At 42.0% G+C, this 23,125-nt stretch overlaps 1 protein-coding gene across 4 annotated transcripts in view; it reads right to left on the bottom strand.

The window, feature by feature from the left end:
• The window catches only part of stx16 (syntaxin 16), a 46,863-nt gene extending 31,791 nt beyond the window's left edge, over positions 1-15,072 (bottom strand). The window contains exon 1 of one of the 4 annotated variants that reach the window (XM_073061519.1): positions 14,875-15,072. In XM_073061519.1, the coding sequence (XP_072917620.1) occupies positions 14,875-14,997 (123 nt within the window). In that variant the 5' untranslated portion in view covers positions 14,998-15,072. The remainder of the gene's footprint in view (positions 1-14,874) is intronic. The other 3 variants (XM_073061521.1, XM_073061524.1, XM_073061523.1) reach the window with 3 other exon arrangements.
• Between the last annotated feature and the right edge of the window lie 8,053 nt (positions 15,073-23,125).

The following is a 23,125-nucleotide window of genomic DNA, read 5'->3' as shown; positions in this document are numbered from 1 at the left end:
TTTTGCTGGTATATTAAGTTCATGAGATGGTCTAAAGTGCAATAGGAATGGTACTGGGCAAGGTTCACAGATCATAAGGATGGTCAAATAGATACATGCACAACTTTTCATATCAGGTTTTCAGCCCAAGTCCAGTGCTGCACACAGAAAGCATTTTATATGATACACAGGGTTGCTGCCATTCTCAGCAGTAAACAAGCTTTTACAAAGCAATTGCAGACAACAGGAAGCACAAGATAAGATCATAATTAAAGAATAAATATTGCAAAAGTTTACTGAACATCACCTTTTATAACTTTAACAAAAATCCCCAGGCCTAACCATACTGTCTTCCTGCTAACTCAAACCCTTTCTATCTCTCCATTACAGTGAGCAACTTCCAACATGAAACAAGAAGAAATTCAACTTTTCTTAAACAGGCTTCTCAAATTTTTTGGTATTATTGGAGTATAAAGTTGCATTGTTTGCTGTGTAACCAAAACTATGTAGTCAGCTTTGTATTTGCTATTTGCTATGTATGTATCCAACTTAACAGCCAGAATGAAATCTCTGTATTGTCTCTGTACTATTGAACGCATCAGTAACTTAAGAATGTAGCCAAATAAGAAGATAATGGTGTGTTAATGAGAGGCTAGCTAAGAGATAACTGTAGCCAGGGATGAGGTAACATGTGGCCCAAAAAGTAGATTAGAACATGATTAAGTTAATGGGTAGAAACAATAGTGGGAAGTCGGGAGCTGATGTACTGGTGATACACAACTGTAAACCGATTGGATAAGCTAATACAACTAAACCAGGAGATTGCTATAAAAAATGCTATGCACAAGGATCGGTGGGCAATCAGCGACTAGCTCACTGACTGTCTCAGCTTTGATATGCAAATTAAAGTTTAACACTTCTTGAAGAATCTTCTGCGTCTCCTGGTCGTTTGTGGGGTACAAGAAACCACGACAGTGTCAGATGTTTTAACTATTTCTTGTGGCGTTGGTTTATATATGCCGATGGTTCACTAACATTGCATGGCTTCAGTTTATTTCTATATTTTTTAAAGTTTGCATGAACTAACTCTGAAATATTTTAAAAGCTTCAACAGATCAAATGATGAAAAAAAGGACTCTGTATCTCACCAGTCTAGACTTGGGCTCTACTCAAGACTGGTGGCTCTCCACATTTCTATCTTCAAATGATCTTGACTGACCTTGAGACAAAGTTTGACACCGCATTACAACTGACATAGATTCAGCCTTGCTCCTTGTAGTAAAATCAGATTATATGAGTTATTGTTTGATGTTCCAATTAACATCAATGATTCTGGGTTTAGGGCTCAAGGAAAAGAGCAAAAAAAACTTACCAAACCTCCATGGAAATGTATTAGTAACCCATTTGTCAATATTTGTCCCTTAAATCTAACATCACACAAAAGGCTGCACTCTCCACGGATACTGCTTGACCTGTTAATTATTTCCACTATGCTTTTTTTTATTTAATTGAAACAGGTTTGTGGAACTTACCGGTAGTTGTTTTTTAAACTTCAATTCTAGGATGTGCACCTTTATTAACCATTCTTAACTCTCTTGAAAGATGGCAGTCAGCCATCTACTTGAACCACGGTTGCCTTTTTGATAAAGGCACGTGTACACATCCGTTGGTAAAGGAGCCCAGCAATACATTTCCAAATCAGTACTATGTCATTTTTCTTGTAGATGGAAGTCACTGGAGTTTAGGAAGTTCTCTCATAGCAGCCATAATGAATAACTACAATGCTTTTTTTACAGATGGTGCACACTACAACCACAATGTGCTTTGAGTGGATGAGGAGCCAATTATGTAATCTGAACAACACACACAAAATGCTGGTGGAACACAGTAGGCCAGGCAGCATCTATAGGGAGAAGCACTGTTGACGTTTCGAGCCGAGACCCTTTGTCAGGGCTAACTGAAAGGTAAGATAGTAAGAGATTTGAAAGTAGTGGGGGAGGGGGAAATGCGAAATGATAGAAGACCAATAGGTAATCTTCTTTGCTTTGAGGTACTTAGGAGTTGTTGGTGTTGTACTTACCTAGACAAGTGAGAAGTGATCAATGCCCCCTTGCCCCCAAGATATTGATGCTGGAGAGATCTATCAATGGCAATTTTAATGAATGATTGGGGTTAAGTGCTCATATTCTCCTGCTAGTGACAGATATGACTCAGCACTTACGTTGCAAAGGCCATTTGGAACTGAACTTAATTCAACAATCAGCAAATAGCCCCATTTCTGATGTGAAGAAGTGAAAATGGATGGACACTGTGAACCCAAGGGCCTGTTTTTGTGCAGTTTTGGTCTATGTCCAATGATAATGGTTTGGGCTCCAAGTCAGAACACATCTTGCAGCAATGCCATGGGACTGAGATGACTATTCTCGAAACACCACAATAATCTGTGTCAAAAACAGCCATTGGAAAGTTTTTTCTTCCCCATGGATTTATGTTTCACCTTGACATTGCACTTGGTCAAATGAGGTACTGACGCCAAGAACAGGCACTTTCATCTCATCGCTGGAATTCAGCTCTTTGACTTTCAACTGCATCAAGACTGTAATCAGATTTGACGCTAAGTGATCCAAAAAGGAAATTAAAACAGAAAATAGCGGAGGTACTCGGCAGGTCAAAGAGGGTCTGAAGAGGTGGGTGGTGGGGGGGGGCGGGGGGGATTGAACCCGAAATGTTAACAATCAATCTCTTTCTACAGATGCTGACTATGTTATGTGTTTCCAACATTCTCCACCACTACTCCTTCTCCCAGCAGTTTCAATGATTATTAATGCCAAATACAACCATTTGTAAGCACATTTTTGGTAAACATACCATCATATTACAGATAGGTTAGTGGTCAACAGAGTAGTTATTGTCTTTGATTCATTCAAGGGAGTCAGCATTTAGGTGTTCATCACTAATTGCCCTTGAGAAGGTGATGGGGCAATCTTTTCTTGAACTACTGCAGTAGTTGAAATGTGCTAAACACCCAGACCTGTTAGGATTGTATCCAGTTAGTCTTTTTTCCAAAGGACAAGACGTAACAATTTTCCACATCATTAATTAGATGTCATTGTGACCAGAATTTGAACTGCTTGGCTGGAAGTGTAACTAGCTCTGGAGGGCAGCCCTTGTGCACTGAAGCATGTAAGTTATTTGGCCCTAATCACAAGAGGTTCTGCAGATGCAACACACACAAATGCTGGATGAACTCAGCAGGTCAGGCAGCATTTACGGAAGGGAATAAATAGTCAACATTTTGGACCCTTCGTCAGGACTGGAAAGGAAGGAAAAAGAAGCCAGAATAAGAAGGGTGGGGAGGGGATGGAGTGCAAGCAGACTTGTGATAGGTGAGGGGGAAGGAGGGTGGGTAAGGGAGGGGGGAAATGAAATAAAAAGCTGGAAGGGGTTAAAGGCTGAACAAGGAGAAATCTAATAGAAGAGGACAGTGGACCATGGAAGAAAGGGAAGGAGGCAAGCAATATTGTTTATTCCCCTCCATAGATGCGGCCTGACTTGCTGAGTTCCTCCAGTATTTAAAAGGCTAACACGAGGAAATCTGCAGATGCTGGAAAGCCAAACAACACACACAAAATGCTGGTGGAACGCAGCAGGCCAGGCAGCATCTATAGGGAGCAGCGCTGTCGACGTTTCAGGCCGAGACCCTTCGTCAGGACTAACTGAAAGGAAAGATAGTAAGAGACTTGAAAGTAGGAAGGGGGAGGGGAAAATGCGAAATGATAGGAGAAGACCGGAGGGGGTGGGGTAAAGCTGAGAGCCAGAAAGGTGATTGGCAAAAGGGATACAGAGCTAGAGAAGGGACAGGATCATAGGACGGGAGGCCTAGGGAGAAAGAAAGGGGGAGGGGAGCACCAGAGGGAGATGGAGAACAGGCAGAGTGATGGACAGAGAGAGAAAGGAAAAAAGAAAAAAGGGAGGGGGAAAAAAACTTAATATATCAGGGATGGGTTTAGAAGGGGAGGAGAGGTATGTTTTGGTGGTGTAGTGCCAGTTTAACATGAACTTAGCTCTGTGTTGCAGCTTTCGCAGAATGGCATGTCATTTTATTTACATCCTTCGCAGCCTCTTCACTGAGCCAAGATTGGTCACGTATCTTGTTAAAGATAAAGTAAGGAACATGTCAAGCGAAGACAGTGTAAACAGTGTAAATTATAACAGAAAACAATTCTGCTCCTGATGAAGCCACACAGATGTTCTGATGGGAACTTTAACATTTTAATTCCAGGTCAATTAACTTACTGAGTTTTCCAATACAGTTGTGGAATTTGGATTTATGCCTCCAGATTGTTAGTCGATGCCTCTAGATTAATAGCCTAAGAAATCAACCACAATTCCAGAGCAATGTGTAGACATCAATGGTGCTTCACAGGCTGAGAAAAGGAGTTGTACAAATATAAAAGGGCTAATAAAGCCAGCAATATACCTGGGCTTGGAAATGGAACTGGACTGTCCAATGGTCCTACAGCCCTCATAAACAAAACTAAATATCTAATGCATCACCTTCATGGTAATAATGAATCTGTTGGAGTTATCCCCTTATGATACTGTGATCTAATGCTTGGCAAATAATAGGCAATTGAAGTTAAGACAGAAAACCCCAAATTATGCCTTGAATTATTATGTGAATAGCGCTAACCAGCATCAGTTCTGGTAATCACAGTTCAACTACAGTTAACTCCATATTCAATTCATTTAATTACAAATATAACTATTGAATAACTAATCCATTTGTAAACACATTAGTTATCTGGTCTATCTGGCACATTCTGCATCAGTTACCAAGAGATAACTTTCTGACATTATTTATTCTCAGCTGCTCCGATACACAATGCCATAATACATCATCCCACTTCAATGGTGGACAAACTGGGAGCTCCTGCTTCTAGGTAAAATCAAGCCTTGCCCTACATCACCTGGTTCAACACCAAGCTTAATACCAACCCAGGGAAAATCCGGACTAAGAAATGGCAACAACTTAGTTCTAATGCCAAGCACAACATCCTAAGGAAAGACATGCTATTGTCATGCCAATCTGGCTTCAAGGCAGGGTCTATTAGCTAAGAGGCACTACCTGGGCCACACATCACAAAGGTCACCACAAACAAAATGAGAGACGGTTTACTCATTTACATAGACGCTGCCCGACCTGCTGAGTTTCTCCAGCATTTTGTGTGCTGCTCTGGATTTCCAGCTTCTGCACAATCTCGAGTCTATGATTTGCTGTTCCACTGCAAAGTCTATTTGAGGAATGCTACCCTGAAGTTTAAATCTTCTCTTCAATGGGAGTTCAGTGAGACCCTCTCTGCTGCCCTCACAACCACAACCACATATCCTTCCTGGGAACTTGTTTTTGCCATTATCCTGTGTCTCATACCTCTTCTCCTCACCTGCCTATCATCTCCCCTTGGTGCCCCTCCTTCTACACTTTCTCCCATAGTCCAATCTCCTCTCCTATCAGATTCCTTCCCCACACACCAGGCTTCAACCATCACCTTCTAGCTTGTCCTCCTTCCCCTCCACCCACACTTTACCACTGGCATCTTCCCCCTTCCTTTCCAGTCCTGATGAAAGGTCTCAGCCCGAAACATTAACTGGTTATGCACTTCCATAGATGCTGCCTCACCTGCTGAGTTTCTCCAGCACTGTGTGTGTGGGTGGGGCAGGCTAGATTTCTCTGCGTTCACCTTTTCCCTAGACTGTCCTGGGTTTACCTTTCTAATACATCATATGAAAAAAATAAATTCCTCAGCTACAAACACACAGATTCAGCGAGGCAGTCCTCATTAGGAAGTTGCCATATTGTGCAAAACAAATATGCCTTCTGCATTACAAATAACCTGCTCAAGATTCAAGCAATTTCTCATCTCCACTTTGATACTCTCTCTTGCAAACATTTCATTGCTTTTAATCATCATTCTTTCATCTACTATACTCCACACATTACCATATTAATTGGTGTGCATGGAGTGTCAGGGAGGGGTAGGACTTCTGATGGGGCAGGCACTGGGAGTAGTTCATCCAGCACTGGTCCCCACTTGGTACTCAGCTCTCACCTATGGCTCCAAACAGCTCTTTGATGAAGTGAGGGTAACTGATAGGTCTGAAACTCTCTGTGAGCTTGGGCTTACCCTACCCAAGCTAGCAGAGACTGGACCCAGCAGGCTGCGCGAAGGTAACCACTAATTTGGCTCAACGGGCAGGAAGGCAGACCTAGCAGGGCACAATGGAGTGCTCAGAGTGTGACAAGGCACTAAGTACATTATGGTTATTCACTGCATTTGACTCCATCTCCAGCCGTCTTGACTGTCTTGCCACTGGATACAGATGGTCTCAGAGGAGTGAATGAGGTCGATGCTGCGCACTTTCAACTAAGTCTTTGTGTAAATCACTCATCGTTCATCCTTCCCACCCCAAACTAACCCAAGTCCTGTGGTGGCAGACTAGCCATGAAGCAGCAGGTGTGGGCTCTCGAGCCATCACAGTGCACACCGGTGTTGAGGCCGTAGGGACGATTCCACCGACATGGAGCTGCCATGGCTTTCGGCAGCCTCCTGAGCAAATGAGCAACCCTTTGCAGCCGCACAGCTCACTTCCATGGTATGAGGAAGGGGCGAGAAAAAGTGCCCTAAACATTGCCTACTCCATTCTTTCCATGGCCAGCTTACCATGGCTGGCAGAGGCCCCACCACAGCGGTCGATACACGACGAGAAAATTATGGACTATTCCTTTCACCCTTAGTGCGTGGCATGTACACACATAGTTCAACAGTCGATGGTGACAGATCTCAGAGGAGAACTACTCTAATAGGGAGCAAGTGAGCCCGATATAACATTAATATCGCAGCCCAGACTGAAACTCAGTTTGCAGGAGAGGGCAAACTTTGTGAAAGGGACAATGTATACATATTTTTCTGGAGTGGAAGAGGATATCAAGACCAACATGAGGCTGGGTTGGATTTGCAATGAAGACTGAGATTGGTGGCAAGCTTGCTAGACCTCCGAAGGGCATGAATGACCAGCTTATGACCATGCAGTTCTCCCTGTCACATGGTAGGAAGCATCGCACCATTGTCGACATATATGCCCCAGCCATGAACAAGTTCTGTGAAGAACTGTACTCAGTTAAAGCCCCTGTTCCCAAAGTAGACAAGCTTATCATTCTTGGTCACATCAACACAAGAGTAGGCTCTAACAACACCTCCTGGGATGGAGTAACTGGGAAATATAGTGTTGGTTGTTACAACGGCAATCGTCTTCTACTACTCTTGACATGTGCCGAATGTTAGAATTGTTGATCACCAATACCGTCTTCCGCCTTGCCACCTGCAACAGGACTTTGTAGATGCATCCGCACTCTGAGCATTGGCATCTAACTGACTACGTCATTAGCAGGAAGAGAGATAGACAGCGCGTAAGGCTGACAAAATCTATGTGTGGTGCTGAATGCTGAACAAACCACAATCTCATTGTTTTTAAACTGGAACATATCCAGCCCAAGAGATACATACAAGGAAAGAAATCCCCAAGATCGCTGAACGTCTCCAAGCTGTAAAACAGCAAACATAAAGCAGTCTTTTGTTAACACTCTGGAAGTAAGCTTATACTCCACCCCTCTGGCCAATCAGAATGTGGAAACTACTTAGTTAACCCTTTGAGAGCTGATGTACAACACCACTACAGAGATTCTGGAGCTTGCTACTATTGGAGTTTAAAAGTATAAATCCTAAGACTACTATTTGCTATGCATGTATCCAATTTAGTAGGAGAATGAAATCCTAAAAATGTAGAAGACAATGGTGTGTTAATGAGAGGTAGCTAAGAGATGTAGATTAGAACATGATTAAGTCAATGGGTAGAAACAATAGTGGCAGGATGTACGTGTGATACGCAACTATAGACCAATTACATATGCTAATGCAACTGGACCAGGAGATTGCTATAAAAAATGTTGTGTCCAAAGGATCGGTGGGCAATCAGCGACTAGCTCAATGACTGTCTCAGCTTTGATTTGCAAATTAAAGCTTAACCCTTCTTGAAGAATCTTCTGCGTCTCTTGGTCATTTGTGGGGCACGAGAAACCACGACACTACCAGAAAGCACAAAGACTGGTTTGATGAAAGCTATGTCAACATCAAACAACTGCTGGATGAGAAAGATAGTCTCCACAAAACTTTCCTTGGTGATCCCAAGTCCATCTCAAAGAAGGATGCCTTCCACAACATCCAATTAAAACGTTAAACAAGATTGAAATCAACGAGGATGAGAACGAAAGATGAGCAATGGTGTTCAGCGCTGTCTGCCTGCATTTGATCGTCTCCCTCTCCCTAGCTGCTGCCGGAAGAAGGTATCTGTGTTTGACTAGTCTCCTTCTCCACTGCCGATAGAAGTGCAGGAGTTTTTGGTCAGGGGAAGGTTTAATCGGCATGCTTTGTGGATCGGTGTCATTTTTAGGAGGACTCTGCAGTTCATGTTTTGCTTTTTTCTGGTTACTCTTTTTTTTTTAAATTGCTATTTTGTGTGATTTTGATCGGGGCAAACTGGCTCTGCAGTAAACAAACACAACACTAAATAGAACTGAACATTCCTAGACTGTTTCAAGGACTCTACGGTTTGATGTTTAATATTTTGTCTGATATTCATTCATTTTTTTGCCATTTGCATAACTCGTTCTTTTTTTGTGCATTGTGTGTTTGATGTTTTCTTTGAATTGGTTCCATGATGTTTCTTTGTTTCAAGGCTGTCTGTGGGAAGACGAATCTTTTGCAACATACAGTTGTAAGAAAAAGTTTGTGAACCCTTTGCAATGACTGGGCTTTCTGCATTAATTACTCTTAAAATATGGCCTGATATTCATCTTAGTCACAATAACAAATACAATCTGCCTAAATTAATAACACGCACACAATTGTACTTTTCATGTCTTATTGAACACATGGTTTAATCATTCACAAAAAGTATGTGAATCCTTGTATTTAATAACTGGTACATCCTCCTTTAGCAGCAATAATCTTCAAACATTTCCGATAGCTGGTGATCAGATCTGCACAACGGTGAGGAGGAATTTTAGATCATTTTAGGTCATGACACAGCATCTCAATTGGGTTAAGGTAGGTCTGGACTCTGACTTGGCCATTCCAAAAAACAAATTTTCTTCTTTTTAAATCATTCTGTTGTTGATTTACTCTGTGTTTTGGATCATTGTCGAGTTGCATCACCCAACTTTTATTAAGCTTCAGGTGACGGACCGCTACCCTGACATTCTCCTGTCAAATGTCTTGATACAATTTTGAATTCATTGTTCCTTCAACAATTGTAAGCTGTCCCAGCCCTGAGGAGCAAATCAGCCCCAAACCATAAAGCTCCTTCCACCATGCTTCACAGCTGGGATAAGGTTTGGTGTTGGTGTGCAGTACCCTTTTCCTCTAAATATATTATGTATTTCTACTAAAAAGTTCAACTTTTGACTCACCTGTTCACAAAACATTGTCCCAGAAGCGTTATGGAACATCCAGGTGGTCTTTTGCAAATTTGAGTCATGCTGCAAATTTTTTTTGGAGAGCAGTAGTTTCCTCCATGGTGTCCTTCCATGAATTCCTTTCTTGTTTAGTGTTTTTCTTATAGTGGACACATGAAAGAGACTTCAGCAAGTTCTAGAGATTTTTGCAGGTCTTTTGCTGTTACTCTTGGGTTCTTTTTCACCTTCTTCAGCATTGCACATTGTGTTCTTGATGTGATCTTTGCAGGATGCCCATTCCTAGGGGGAGTAGCAACAGTACTGACTTTTCTCCATTTGTAAACAATTTCTCTTACTGATGATGACTGATGAAACACCCAGGTCTTTAGAAATGCTTTTGTAGCCTTTTCCATCTCTACAATTCTTCTTCCAAGGTACTCTGAAAGTTGTTTTGATTGAGGCATGCTGCACATAAACAGATCTTTCTTGAGAAGACCAGTGTCTGTCAGTAACCTGACTTTATGTGTCTTTTTTAATAGGGCAGGGCGCCTCTACAACCCACAGCTCCAATCTCAGCTCACTGATTGAAACACCCGACTCCAAATAGCTTTTGTAGAAGGCATTGCCACAGAGGTTCACTTACTTTTTAAACATAGACCATGATTGTTTAAATGATGTACTCAGTATTGACGTGAAGACCATAAGACATAGGAGCAGAACTAGGCCATTCAGACCATTTCATCATGGCTGATCCCATTTAACCCCATACACCTGCCCTCTCACCATAACCCTTGATGTCCCAACCAATCAGAAATCTATCAACTTCCACTTTGAATATACCCATGGACTTGGCCTCCACCTTAGTCTGTGGCAGAGCATTCACCACTCTTTGGCTACAAAAATTCCCCTTTACTTCTGTTCTAAAAGGTCATCCTTCAATTTTGAGGCTGTGCCCTCTAATTCTGGTTACCCCCACCAGAGGAAACATCCTCTCCACATCCACTCTAACAAGTCCTTTCAACATCTGTTAGGTTTCAATGAGATCCCCACACATTCTTCTAAATTCCAGTGAGTACAGGCTCAAAGCTGCCAAACACTCCTCAGATGTTAACCCCTTCATTCCCAGAATCATCCTTGTGAACCTCCTCTGGACTCTCTCCAATGACAACACATCCTTTCTGAGATAAGGGGCCCAAAACTGTTGACAATACTCCAAGTGCAGCCTGACTAGTGTCTTATAAAGCTTCAGCATTATCTCCTTGTTTTTATATTCTATTCCCCTTGAAATCAATACCAGCATTGCATTTTTCTTCTTTACCATAGACTCAACCTGCAAATAAACCTTCTAGGAGCCTTGCACGAGCATTCCCAAGCTCCTTTGCACCTCTGAAGTTTGAATTTTCTTCCCATTTAGATTATAGTCTGCACTATTGTTCCTTTTACCAAAATGCATTATCATAAATTTCCCAACACTGTATTCCATCTGCAATGTTTTTGCCCATTCTTCCAATTTGTCTCACTGCAATTGCATTGCTTCCTCAGCACTATCCACCCCTCCACCTACCTTCGTACCATATTAATTGGCTTCTTACTTTACACTGGAAACAACACATTTGCAAAGTCATCAATTCAAATACAATAGCACCAGCTTAATGGTCAAGTGCAACACCATCAATTCCACTATCTAAATCATTAATAAACAATGTGAAAAGAAGTCATCGGCAGCCAACCAGAAAAGGCCCCTTTTATTCCCACTCACTGTCTTCTGTCTGTCAGCCACTCCTCTATCCATGCCAGCATCTTTTCTGTAACAACATAAGACTTTATCTTGTTAAACAGCCTCATGTGTGGCACCTTATCAAATGCCATCTGAAAATTTAAGTAAATGATATCCACTGCCTCTCCTTTGTCTACCCTGCTTGTTACTTCCCCGAAGAATTCTAACAGATCTGTCAGGAAAGATTTTCCCTTGCTGACTTTGACTTACTTTATCATTAGTCTCCAAGTAGCCCGAAACCTCGTCCTTAATAATGGACTCCAACACTTTCCCAACCACTGAGGTTAGGCTAACTGGCCTATAATTTCCCCTCTTCTGCCTCTCTCCCTTCTTAAAGAGTGGAGTGACATTTGCAATTTTCCAGTCCTCTGGGACCAAGCCAGAATCAATTGATTCTTGAAAGATCGTGACCAATGCATGTTATCTCTTCAGCCAGCTCTTTCAGGACTCAGGGATGTAGTCCATCTAGTCCAGGTAACTTATCCACCTTAAGACCCTTCAGTTTGCCTCAGTTTTTCCTTTGTAATAGCAATGATACTCACTTCTGCTGTCTGAAACTCACGGACCTCTGGCATACAGCTACAGTCTTCCACAGTAAAGACTGAAGCAAAGTATTTATTAAGTTCATCAGCCATTTCTTTGTCCCCCATTACCACCTCACCAGGATCACTTTCCAGTGGTCCAATATCAACTCTCACCTCCCTTTTATTCTTTATATAACTGAAAAAAACTCAGTATCCTGCGTTATATTATCGGCCAATTTGCCCTCATATTTCACCTTTTCCCTTATGGCTTTTTCAGTTGCCTTTTGTTGGATTTTAAAAGCTTCTCAATCATCCAACTTCACACTCACTTTTGCTACATCATATGCCCTTTCCTTGGCTTTTATGCAGTCCTTAACTTTCCTTGTCAGCTACAGTTGCCTACCCCTGCCATTTGAGAACCACTACTTCTGTGGGACACATCTATCCTGCACCTTGTGAACTATTCCCAGAAACTTCCGCCACCTTTGTTCTGCCATCAACCCCACCAGTATCCCCCTCCAGACCATGTGGGCAAGCTCCTCTCTCATGTACTGTATTGCCCTTTATTCCATGGCGATACTGATACATGTGACTTATGCTTCTCCCTCTCAAATGGCAGTATGAATTCAATCTTATTATGATCATTGCCTCTTCAGGGTTCCTTTATGTGAAGTTGATCTGGGTTATTGCACAACACCCAATCTAAGATAGCTTAAGAACATCTAAGAAGAACAACAATTGCTCACGTTATTAGTTTAGGTAGATTGTATTTGTCTATTATTGTGACTTAGATGAAGATCAGACCACATTTTGTGAGTAATTAATGCAGAAAACCAGGTAACTGCAAAGAATTCACAGATGTTTCTTACTACCGTACATACTCACAGACCAGTCCAGCCCCTACAACTCATGAATAACTACGAGTAGTTCTCATCGTTTATGGACAAAGTAACCATATTAATTGGCTTCTTACTTTACACTGGAAACAACACATTTGCAAAGTCATCAATTCTAATACAATAGCACCAGCTTAATGGTCAAGTGCAATATTGCACCAAAAACTAGTTATGAACTGAGAGGTGTCTCCTTCATCAGCTATAATTATAGAGTATAAAAGAACATAAAGTGCATTCATGCACAGAGACAAGTGTAATCAGCAACCGATGTCCTTGCAGACCTAATAGAAGTTTATAAAATTATGAGATGCATATTTGGTGAGACAGTCAGAATCTTTAACTCAGAGAACATGTCAAGTATTTCAGGACTTGCAATTAAGGTGACTGGAGGAGAGTTTAAGTATTGTGCTGTAGGTTTCTATGTTTCTAAAAGAGGGGGAAATTATACTTTGCACAGAGAGTGGTAGGTGCCTAGAATGTGCTACCACGGGTTGTGGTGGTAGTAGATAAAATAGTGGCACTTAAGAGGCTTTAGGACAGACACAGGAAATGGAGGGCTGAGGATCATGCGCATTCAGAAGAGAATTTGCTTAATCTGGCATGTTTGGCACAGACGTGATGGCACATAGCCCAAACTGCCTATTCCTCTGCTATACCCTTCTATGCAGTATTACAACCCAACACAAACTTCTCCCCAGAAGGTTCAAATTACAAACTACTCAATAGACTTTTTGAAATTAATTTTAGCACTGAAATAACTTTAAATATTAAATAATTTTGCAGACTAGTCATGTGGGGAGATCCAGGAGACAGAAGCCCAATGATAGGCTAGGATTTCAGCCTCTCCAAGTCTGCCCCAAACCCAATCCATTTCCCTGAGCTGATGTATGCCAACTGCACATCAGATTCTTGGTAGAATTTTCACTGGCAATGAAAACTGCCAAAGGCAGAAAGCTACCAGGATCCCAAAGAAAGTCAGTGTCAGTGACCCATTGTTAGTCAAGGTTTCCAAGATATGAACAAGACAGAGACCTTCACTGTGAAAAGGTGGCACCAAATGGAGAGAGGAGACATTTACAATGCTCTCTTCTCCCAAAAGGGGATCTCAAGTTCTTCATTATCACTCACTAGAGCCAAATGTCTACACATCGTGAAATGTATTACATCCTCCAAACACCAAGCCATGGATGGGGGAAGTAATGTCCTGACAGAAACGAGGGAAGTATCTTGGAACAGGTCACTGCATTATTCAACCAGATACCTAGATTACTAGCCTGATCATTTGACCACAAATAAACTGTGCCATCACCAAATCCTGCATAATAATCCCAAAACCCTGGGTCTTAAAATAATGGAATATATAAGAATCCCAGACCTCGTGTATGTTCTGATAATCCCAGGGCACCAAACAGTTGATAAATCAACATGTCGTCCCAGTGTACTGCTTCTGTGCATAGTTATTTTTTAAAAAACAATCACTATGTACCAACCCACTGGATATACTGATATGCAGTCACTCGTGAAACCTGACCCTGTGATATCTAGTCCCAACATATGACAATCCCTCTGACCTTGTGTACCTACAATAGTCCAAGAACCCCAGGAGTAGATATATCAATGTATAATAGTCCAAGATCCCTGTCAGTCAATATACCAACATATAAAGAATACACTGACACATAATAATCAAGACCCAATTCTGTGGATCAATGGTATATAAAAACCAATCGCCCTGACTCTATGCAAATATTGCTCTATATAAAAACAAACACCCAAAGCCCTATTCTGCAGATCTATTGAGATATAATAATGTCTTTTCACAGGGTAGGTTAATATACACTACCTCAGAATCCTGTTTATATGGGATTTGCTGCTTTCCTGGAATACCAGAGCCCTGACTCTGTTGACAGACTGACAGATACTGACATCAGATCCTCATCCCCATAGATACACTGTGTACCTGTCTCCAGATCTCCATCCCTGTGGATACCCTGGGTACTAGTAGCCTGAACCCCATCCTTGTGGATACACTGGGTAACAATCACCAGAACTCCATTCCTGCGAATACCCTGGGGTCCAGACCCCGAGTCCTATCCCTGTGAGGGGGGCGGGTTGTGTTCAGACAGCGGTGCCGGCCCGGGTTGCTGCTCCCTCCCGCAGTACACCGGCCATCGGATGGGAACTCACCACAGCGCCGTGGCCCAGGGCCGCTCCCGCCTCGTTACTCACTTGCTCGGCCTGCAGGTGCCGGCTCTGGACCGCGCGGTTTCGCATCAGCACGAAGGGCTCCGTTAGGCTGCGGGTCGCCATGGTGGCCGCCGCTCGAACCTCACTACCCACCGAGTCCCACCCCCACCTCTCCCAACCGGGTAAGATAAAGAAGGGAGCACCCGGAAACCCGACACTAGTGCAACCTCGAAACACGTCCGGCCACCACTAGCGCACATGCGTGTGACTAACGCCCTCTATCGGCGACAACCCCGCATCTCAGCCGCGTCTCCCTCCGGCTCAGCTCAGGGTCCTGGAACAGGGACCTTTCCACAGACTTGCTAAGCTGTTCCAGCATTTTCTGCTCTTTTATTTCGCACTCCCAGTTGCTGCTGTCACAAAATAAGTGTGTTTTCTAACCAGAATATACTTTTGGGAAAACTGGAAAATAATGTTCCTTTCCCCCCCCCCCCCCCCTCAACACTCCATGGTAACTTTGAGAAAATTTGGTTAATTGGCAATTGTAAAATTGGTTTACTATTGTCAAATTTACTTAAGTACGGTGAATAAAACGTTGGTTTCCATGCCATCCAAACAGATCACTTTATCATGTCAGTACACGGAGGTAGTACAGGTGGAAAATAATTACAGAATTGCAGAATATGGTGTTAAAGGTACAGAGAAAGTGTAATGCAGGCAGGATAATGAGGTACAATAGTAACACATTCTCCTACCAGTTCTTTTTCTGTGGCTGGTCAGATGGAGGAAGGGCCTCTGACATAGCATTGCATGTCTCAGGTTTCTGCAATGGTAAGGTTCAGCTGGAGCTCAAAACATACAGTGAAGTGTGTCACTTGTGGCATCGTTTAGGCGGCAGCCTGCAAGCTGGCATGGCCACAACTCATGAATCCTAATTGTAGGTCTTTGTGTTGTGTATTTAATATTTCAGTAATATGGTAAATATATTGTTTGAGTAAGCATTCTTGTTTGTTTAAATAATTCATTACGGGTTCGATATAAAAATATGTAAATTGCAAATGTCAAGTCATGGCCAGGTCATACGTATGCGCTTCACTTAGACTAAAAAGTGAAGTTAAACTCGCATTCCTGGCTCCCTTGTTTTCTTCCGATCAGTTTTATGTTTTGGAGTTACGAAACATAAGTGTCAATGAGGAAGTTTTAAATGAACCTGAGGTGACTGAAGCACAGTGAGACGCTTGAGTTTTTTAAAAAGCACAGGGAGACATTCAAATGACAAAAAGTAGTGCAGTGAGAAATGGTTGGAAGAAATAAATAGCGCAGCACTTTTTTTCTTTGGAAGGGGAGAAAGTCAGTCAAATTAAAAAAGGGGAGAAAAGAGAAACTCACGTGTTCATAAGCAGCGAGTACTGGGCTATAATAATCATAAATTTAAAAAGCAGAAATGGCTGGCCACGTCAGTAAGATAGACTCATTCAATTGCACAAGAGAAAATGGTTTTTGAATATTTAATAGATTGAGCAGTATGTTGAAGCAAATAAATAGCCAATGAGATGCAAGTACCAGTTTTGCTAGATGCATTGGATTTAAAGGCATGCAGTTTGATTAGATGTTTAACTGTTACAACCAAACCAGCTGAAATGAGCTTTGCTGCATAATGCAGGAATATTTAGAATCAAAAGCATTGCTGATTACAGAATACTGTCAGTTTCATTAGGAATCAAAAGGAAGGGGAGTCCATTTCAGTGTACATGGCTGAATTGAAGAGATTGTCTGAGCAATGTCATTTTGGGAATGGGCTTAAAGATGCACAGAAAGATCATTTAATTTGCAGAATCTTACAAGAAAATATTCAAAAATGGCTCCTAACTGAAGCACAACTTACATGTAAAAGAGCGGCTGAAATAGCTGTATCAATGGAAACAGCAGACATGAACATGAGAAAATCTGCAGATGCTGGAGGAACTCAGCAGGCCAGGCAGCATCTATGCAAAACAGTAAACAGTCAACATTTCGAGCCAAGACCCTTCATCAGACAGAGACACAATTGTGTTGCAGTCAGGAATGAAAGGAGTGTGAACAAAATTGCAACATCTGAGCAGAAACCTACTTGGCGGTACAAATTGTGTTACCGTTGTGGCATAGGCTCCCATAAACCAGACCAACGCAGATTTAGAGGCAAAACCTGCAGTAAATAAACAATGTAGGACATACACAAAGAGTATGTCGAGCAGACAAAAAATAAATGGACTGCACAGAGATAAAAGTACAGTAAAATGTCAAGTCATAGTTTCAAAAAGAGCATTAATCTGCATGCTGTTAATGAAAAATCTGCTAAAGATGAGAGTGACACAGGACTGGGTTCCCTTGAGATTTACATTGTGAAAACTAACCTTCTGCCCAGGATGGAGGATATCTTTGCCAACCTTTCTAGAGCAAAACACCTCAGCAAAGTGGACTGAGCTGAGATCTACCTACAGATGGAGTTGGAAGAAGAGTCCAAAGTGTTTCCCATCATAAATACTCACAAAGCTCTTTATCCCTACAATAGACTTATTTCTGAAGTAACTCCTGCACTCTGGAAGAATGCCATGGACCTGGTGCTGCAAGACTGTCCAGGCAGTCAGAGTTACCTGGATGAAATCATTGTTACCAGTAAGGATGGCAAGGAAAATCTCCAAAATCTCAAGATAGTGTTAAAAAGATTAGAATATTATTGGCTCAGAGCATGATGTGACAAGTGAGAATTGTTTAAACCAAGCATCACTTACTGTGGTCACACCATTGATGCACAAGGATTACACAAGTGAGCTGAGAAAATTCAAGCAGTGGTGGATGCCCCAAGGCCAAAGAACATGTCACAGTTGCGGTCATTTTTAGAATTTGTCAATTACTATAACAGGTTCCTCTAAACCTGGCTACTGTGCTCCACCCCCTGAACTCATTACTACAGATCGGGAAGAAATAGCAATGGGCAAGGCAGTGTGAGACGGTTTTCCAAAAGGCAAAGGAAATGGTTATGTCAGTCACCGTACTCGTACATTATGATCCACCTTGCCAGTGAAGCTTGCCTTGCAATTTGGGATGCCAACAAGTACTGAGGAAAGGGGTCCAGAGCTGTCAGAACCACTTCTTGCAATCCCAGAGTCAACCCCAGCAACCACCATGGAGGAGGCTTCAGAATCACAACCTGAGATTGTTATCACAGCTGCAAGTCTCACCTGTCAAGGAGAGTGATTCCTCTTGTCAGGAAAGACATTATCCCACAAGAGTAAGAAATCCCCCACAGCGATTAAATCATTAGGCCTGAATGGGACAATTTAAAATTGACTATGCTGTGGTTGTCTTAAAAAAATGGCTGTATTATATAGTATACTGTATATATATATATTTCTCGAAGTTGAGCTGCATTCTATATTGAGGTGGAGTTTTATATCTAAATAGGAAGGAATGTTGAGTATTTAATATTGCAGTAATAATTCAGTAATATTGTAAATCTATTGTTTGATTAAGTGTTCTTGTTCATTTAAATAATTTGTTATAGGTTATATGGAAAAATACGTGAAGTGCATATGTCATGACGCTACCACATCATACGTACATGGCTCGCTTAAAGGAAAAATGAAACTAAGATATGTTATTCCTGACTCCGTATTTTTGCTTTCAATTAGTTTCATGTTTTGGAGTTAGTTGGAGTGTGGGATAAAACTGGAGTCGCCGGAGGAAACCCAAATGGTCACGGGGAAAACATACTAACTCCTTACAGACACTGGTGGGACTCGAACCCCAATCAGTGATCAGTGGCACTGTAGCTCGATTGCACTAAAAAGAAATCATTTTGAATGGTGCTGAGGAGAGCCCGAGGAACGGGACTGGCTGCATAGCTCATCCAAAAGACAGTATGATCCCAGTGCTGAAACAATTCTACAGTATGATTTCACTCTGTGAGCTACCTACCCACGTACAGCGTTTCATTTGCTGTGAAGCACTTTTTCAGATGCTGAGGCTATGAAAGGGAGCACTTAAAAATAAGCATTTTGTTTTAGCACTCATACCAAATCATCTCGGAGAAGATCACAGTTCCAGCTGAGGAATAGTTTGACCTCCTATCTTCTCATGCTTATCTAAAAAGGTAATTAGTATTTGCTCAAAATATCGTGGATACTGAAAAAATACCAGTGTGTTATTGCTGTGTGTTGAAACCTATCCTTATATGATGTGAAACTGGGAGTTTTACCCTGCTGAACTCTGCTTTCAGTGTCCTGTTGACCGACAAAATGGTGGTACAAAATTAGTGAAATGTTCACTATTTTTTTTTAAATCCCTCAGTCTCGAATGAAGAAAGCTAATCCATGTGGCCATATGCTGTTCCAGCTCCATCTACAAGTTTGCAGATGATTCCACCGTGTAGGCTGAACCTCAAATAATGATGAGTCGGTGTACAGGAAGGAGATACAGAGTTAGGAATATGGGGTCAAGGTCACCAAGACAAAAGAGCTGATCATTGATTTCTTGAAGAGGAGTTTTGCACGTGTTCCTGTTTTCTGCACGTCGATAGTTGAGGTTGGGAGGTTGAGAGCTTCAAGTGCCTCAGAGTTAACATCACCAATAGCCTGTCTCAGTCTAACCACGTAGATACCACAGTCATGAAAACACACTGTCACCTCTACTTCCTCAGAAGGCTAAAAGAATTTGCCATGTCCCCATCAACAATTACCAATTTTTACTGATACACCATAGAAAACATGCTGTCTGGATGCATCACGGCTTGGCGAGGCAACTGTTCGACATGTGTCTGCAAGAAACTGCAGAGGGTTGTGGGTACAACCCAGCACATCACGGAAAACAGCCTCCTCTCCATGGACTCTGCCTATGCTTCTCGCTGCCTCAGTAAAGCAGCCGCATAATCTAAAACTCCACCCACCCCAGACATTCTCTCCTCTCCCCTCTCCCATGGGACGGAAATTACTAAAGCCTAAGAGGCTCAAGTGCCAAGGACAGCTTCTACCCAACTGTATAAGCCTATTAAATAGTTCCCCAGTACAATAAGTTGGACGCTTGACTCCCACAATCTACCTTGTTTTATCTTGCATCTGCACTATTCTTTCTCTGTAAGCTGTTACACTTTATTCTGACAAATTCTGACGAGTTCTGACGAAGGGTCTCGGCCCAAAACGTCGACAGTGCTTCTTCCTATAGATGCTGCCTGGCCTGCTGAGTTCCACCAGCATTTTGTGTGTGTTGTTTGAATTTTCAGCATCTGCAGATTTCCTCGTGTTTACACTTTATTCTGCATTGTTACTGTTTTACCTCAATGCACTGTGTAGTGATTTGTTTTGTTTTGTTTGAAAAGCTTTTCACGGTGTCTTGGTACATGTGTTTTATTGAAATTTTTATTCCAGTACAACACAGATCCCACCCACCCTGCTCATGGACTGTTGGTCCCACTCCCATCAGGGAGGAGGCAATGCCAAGTACACCAGACTCAAAAACAGTTTACTTTTCCTGAGCAGTAAAGTTGACCAATACGTCCACCCACTAAGCCACCCCTCCACAACTACTTTATCATTTCCTGTCTGAGTCACCTTATGTACAGACACTCCTGTGTCTAGCGTCACTTTATGGACATACAATCAATCTGTGTATATAAGCTATCTTATGTATTTACATTTGTTGTGTTTTTTATTATTGTGTTCTTTATCTTTTTGGGTTTTTATTGAACCTCTTTGGATCTGGAGTAATAATTATTTCATTCTCATATAGTCATAGAAAAGTACAGCACAGAAACAGGCACTTCAGCCCATCTTGTTTGACCCAAACCATCAAAACTGCCTACTCCCATGCTGCACCAGGACCATAGCCTTCCATACCCCTCCCATCCATGTACCTATGCAACCTACTCTTCAACATTGAAATGGAGCTTGTATCTACCACTTCTGCTGGCAGCTTGTTCCACACTCTCACAACCCTCTGAGTGAAGAAGTTTCCCATCATGTTCCCCTTAAACTTTTCACCTTTCACTCTCAAACCATGACCTCTGGTTGTAGTCTCACCCACCCAACCTCAGTGGAAAAAGCCTGCTTGCATTTACCCTGTCTATACCCGTCATAATTTTGTACATCTCTATCAAATCTCTGCTCAATCTCTACGTTCCAAGGAATAAAATCCTAACCTAATTAACCTTTCCTTATAACTTGGGTCCTCCAAACCCTGCAACATCCTTGTAAATCTTCCCTGTACTCTTCAACCTTATTTACATCTTTTCTGTAGGTCGGTGACCAAAACTGCACACAATACTCCAAACTGGGCCTCACCAATGTCTTATACACCTTCAACATAACATCCCATCTCCTGTACTCGATTTATGAAGGCCATTGTGCCAAAAGTCTTCTTTATGTCTCTATCTACCCATGCCACTAATTTCAATCAATTATGAACCTGTATTCCATGATCCCTTTGTTCTACCGCATTCCTCAGCGTCCTACCGTTCACTGTGCAAGACCAACCCTTGTTGGTTCTACCTACGTGCAACACCTCACACTTGTCTGCATTAAATTCCATTTGCCATTTTTCAGCCCTTTATTCCATTTGGTCCAGATACCACTGCAAGAAATGAGGGCCCTCCTCACTGTCCACTACACCCCCAACCTTGGTGTCATCCACAAATTTGCTGACCCAGTTAACCACACTATCATCCACATCATTGAAAAAGATGACAAACAACAACAGACCTAGCACCAATCTACTACCACTCTCTGGCTTCTCCCACAAAGTCAATATCTAATCCAATTTACTACCTCATCTTTAATGCTGAATGACTAAACTTTCTTGACCAATCACCCATGTGGGACCTAGTCAAATGCCTTGAAAAAGTCCATGTAGACACCATCCACCACCTTGGATTCATTCATTTTCCTGGTAACTTCCTTGAAAAACTCTATAAGATTGGTTAGATGTGACCTACCACGCACAAAACCTTGGTGACTATCTCTAATCAGTCCATGTCAATCCAAATATTTATATATCTGGTCCCTTAGAATACCTTCCAATAACTTTCCCACAACTGATGTCAGGTTCACAGGCCTATAACTTCCTGGTTTACTTTCAGAGCCGTTCTTGAACAGTGGAGCAACATTAACTATCTTCCAATCCTCTTGTACCTCACCTGTCGCTAAGAATGATTTAAATATCTCTGTTAGGGCCACGGCAATTTCTGTACCTGCCTCCCACAGAGTCCAGGGGAACACCTTGTCAGGCCCTGGGGATTTATCCCCCCTAATTTGCCTCGGACAGCAAACAGCTCCTCCTCTGTAGTCTGTATAGGGTCCATGAAGTGTATGCCATTTCACATCACTTATATCGACTCTGTGTCTGTCTCCTGAGTTAATACAGGTGCAAATATTAATTTAAGGTTTTTCCCATCTCTTTTGGCTCCACACATGGATTACCATTCTCATCTTCCAGAGGACCAATTTTGTCCATTTTGTCTATTGGCAATCTTAACATTCCCGCAGAATCCCTCAGGATTCCTCTTCACCTTGTCTGCCAGGGCAACCTTATGCCTTCGTTTAGCCTTTCTGATTTCTTTCTCTTGTATTTCTTATACTCTATAAGCACCCCACTTGTTCCCGCCTGCCTATATCTGCTTTGCACCACCTTTCTCTACTTAACCAGGGCCTCAATATCTCTTGAAAGCCGGGGGTCTCCTTTACATTTGTGTACTGGAAATGACATTAAACAGTCTTGAACAGCACTGTTGGATTGGAATGCAAAATTGTTATTTTTCTCATAGTTTAATTTTTTCCTTTTCTTGCTTATATTTTTATATAATCATCTTTGTGTGTGTTAAGGTTCAGTGAAGTTTCACTAATTATAATACGGCTGATTCTGCATTTTTCTAGAAATTTCTCTGCAGCTGGAGTCATGCCATTGAACCTGATTATTTCATAGGCTGCTTCTCATCATGGAATGTCTTGCAATCTCTCTAGCTTGTGTAAGACAACCATGGCATCCTTTGGTAAGTTAGTAGTGCACTCCGACACAGCAGCCTCTCTGGGTGAAATTGTTCATCCTTTACGTTTTTTTTCATGATGGCATGACGCTACTGGATATTAAGGGCAACAAGTACTGCAGGTCTGCCGCACTAGCGAGTTGCTGGATGGGGTGGAGCCGGACTTGTGCATCGCGTTGCAGGCTTGTTCAAGCGCCCAGTGTCATGTGTGATCGAATGGATGGGAAATTTTGTTATGAT

Source organism: Hemitrygon akajei, chromosome 11 (genome assembly GCF_048418815.1).
Source record: "Hemitrygon akajei chromosome 11, sHemAka1.3, whole genome shotgun sequence".
In the NCBI taxonomy this organism is placed as follows: domain Eukaryota; kingdom Metazoa; phylum Chordata; class Chondrichthyes; order Myliobatiformes; family Dasyatidae; genus Hemitrygon; species Hemitrygon akajei.
The sequence above is the reverse complement of the archived record's forward strand: the minus strand, read 5'-3'. Positions and strand labels throughout refer to the sequence as shown.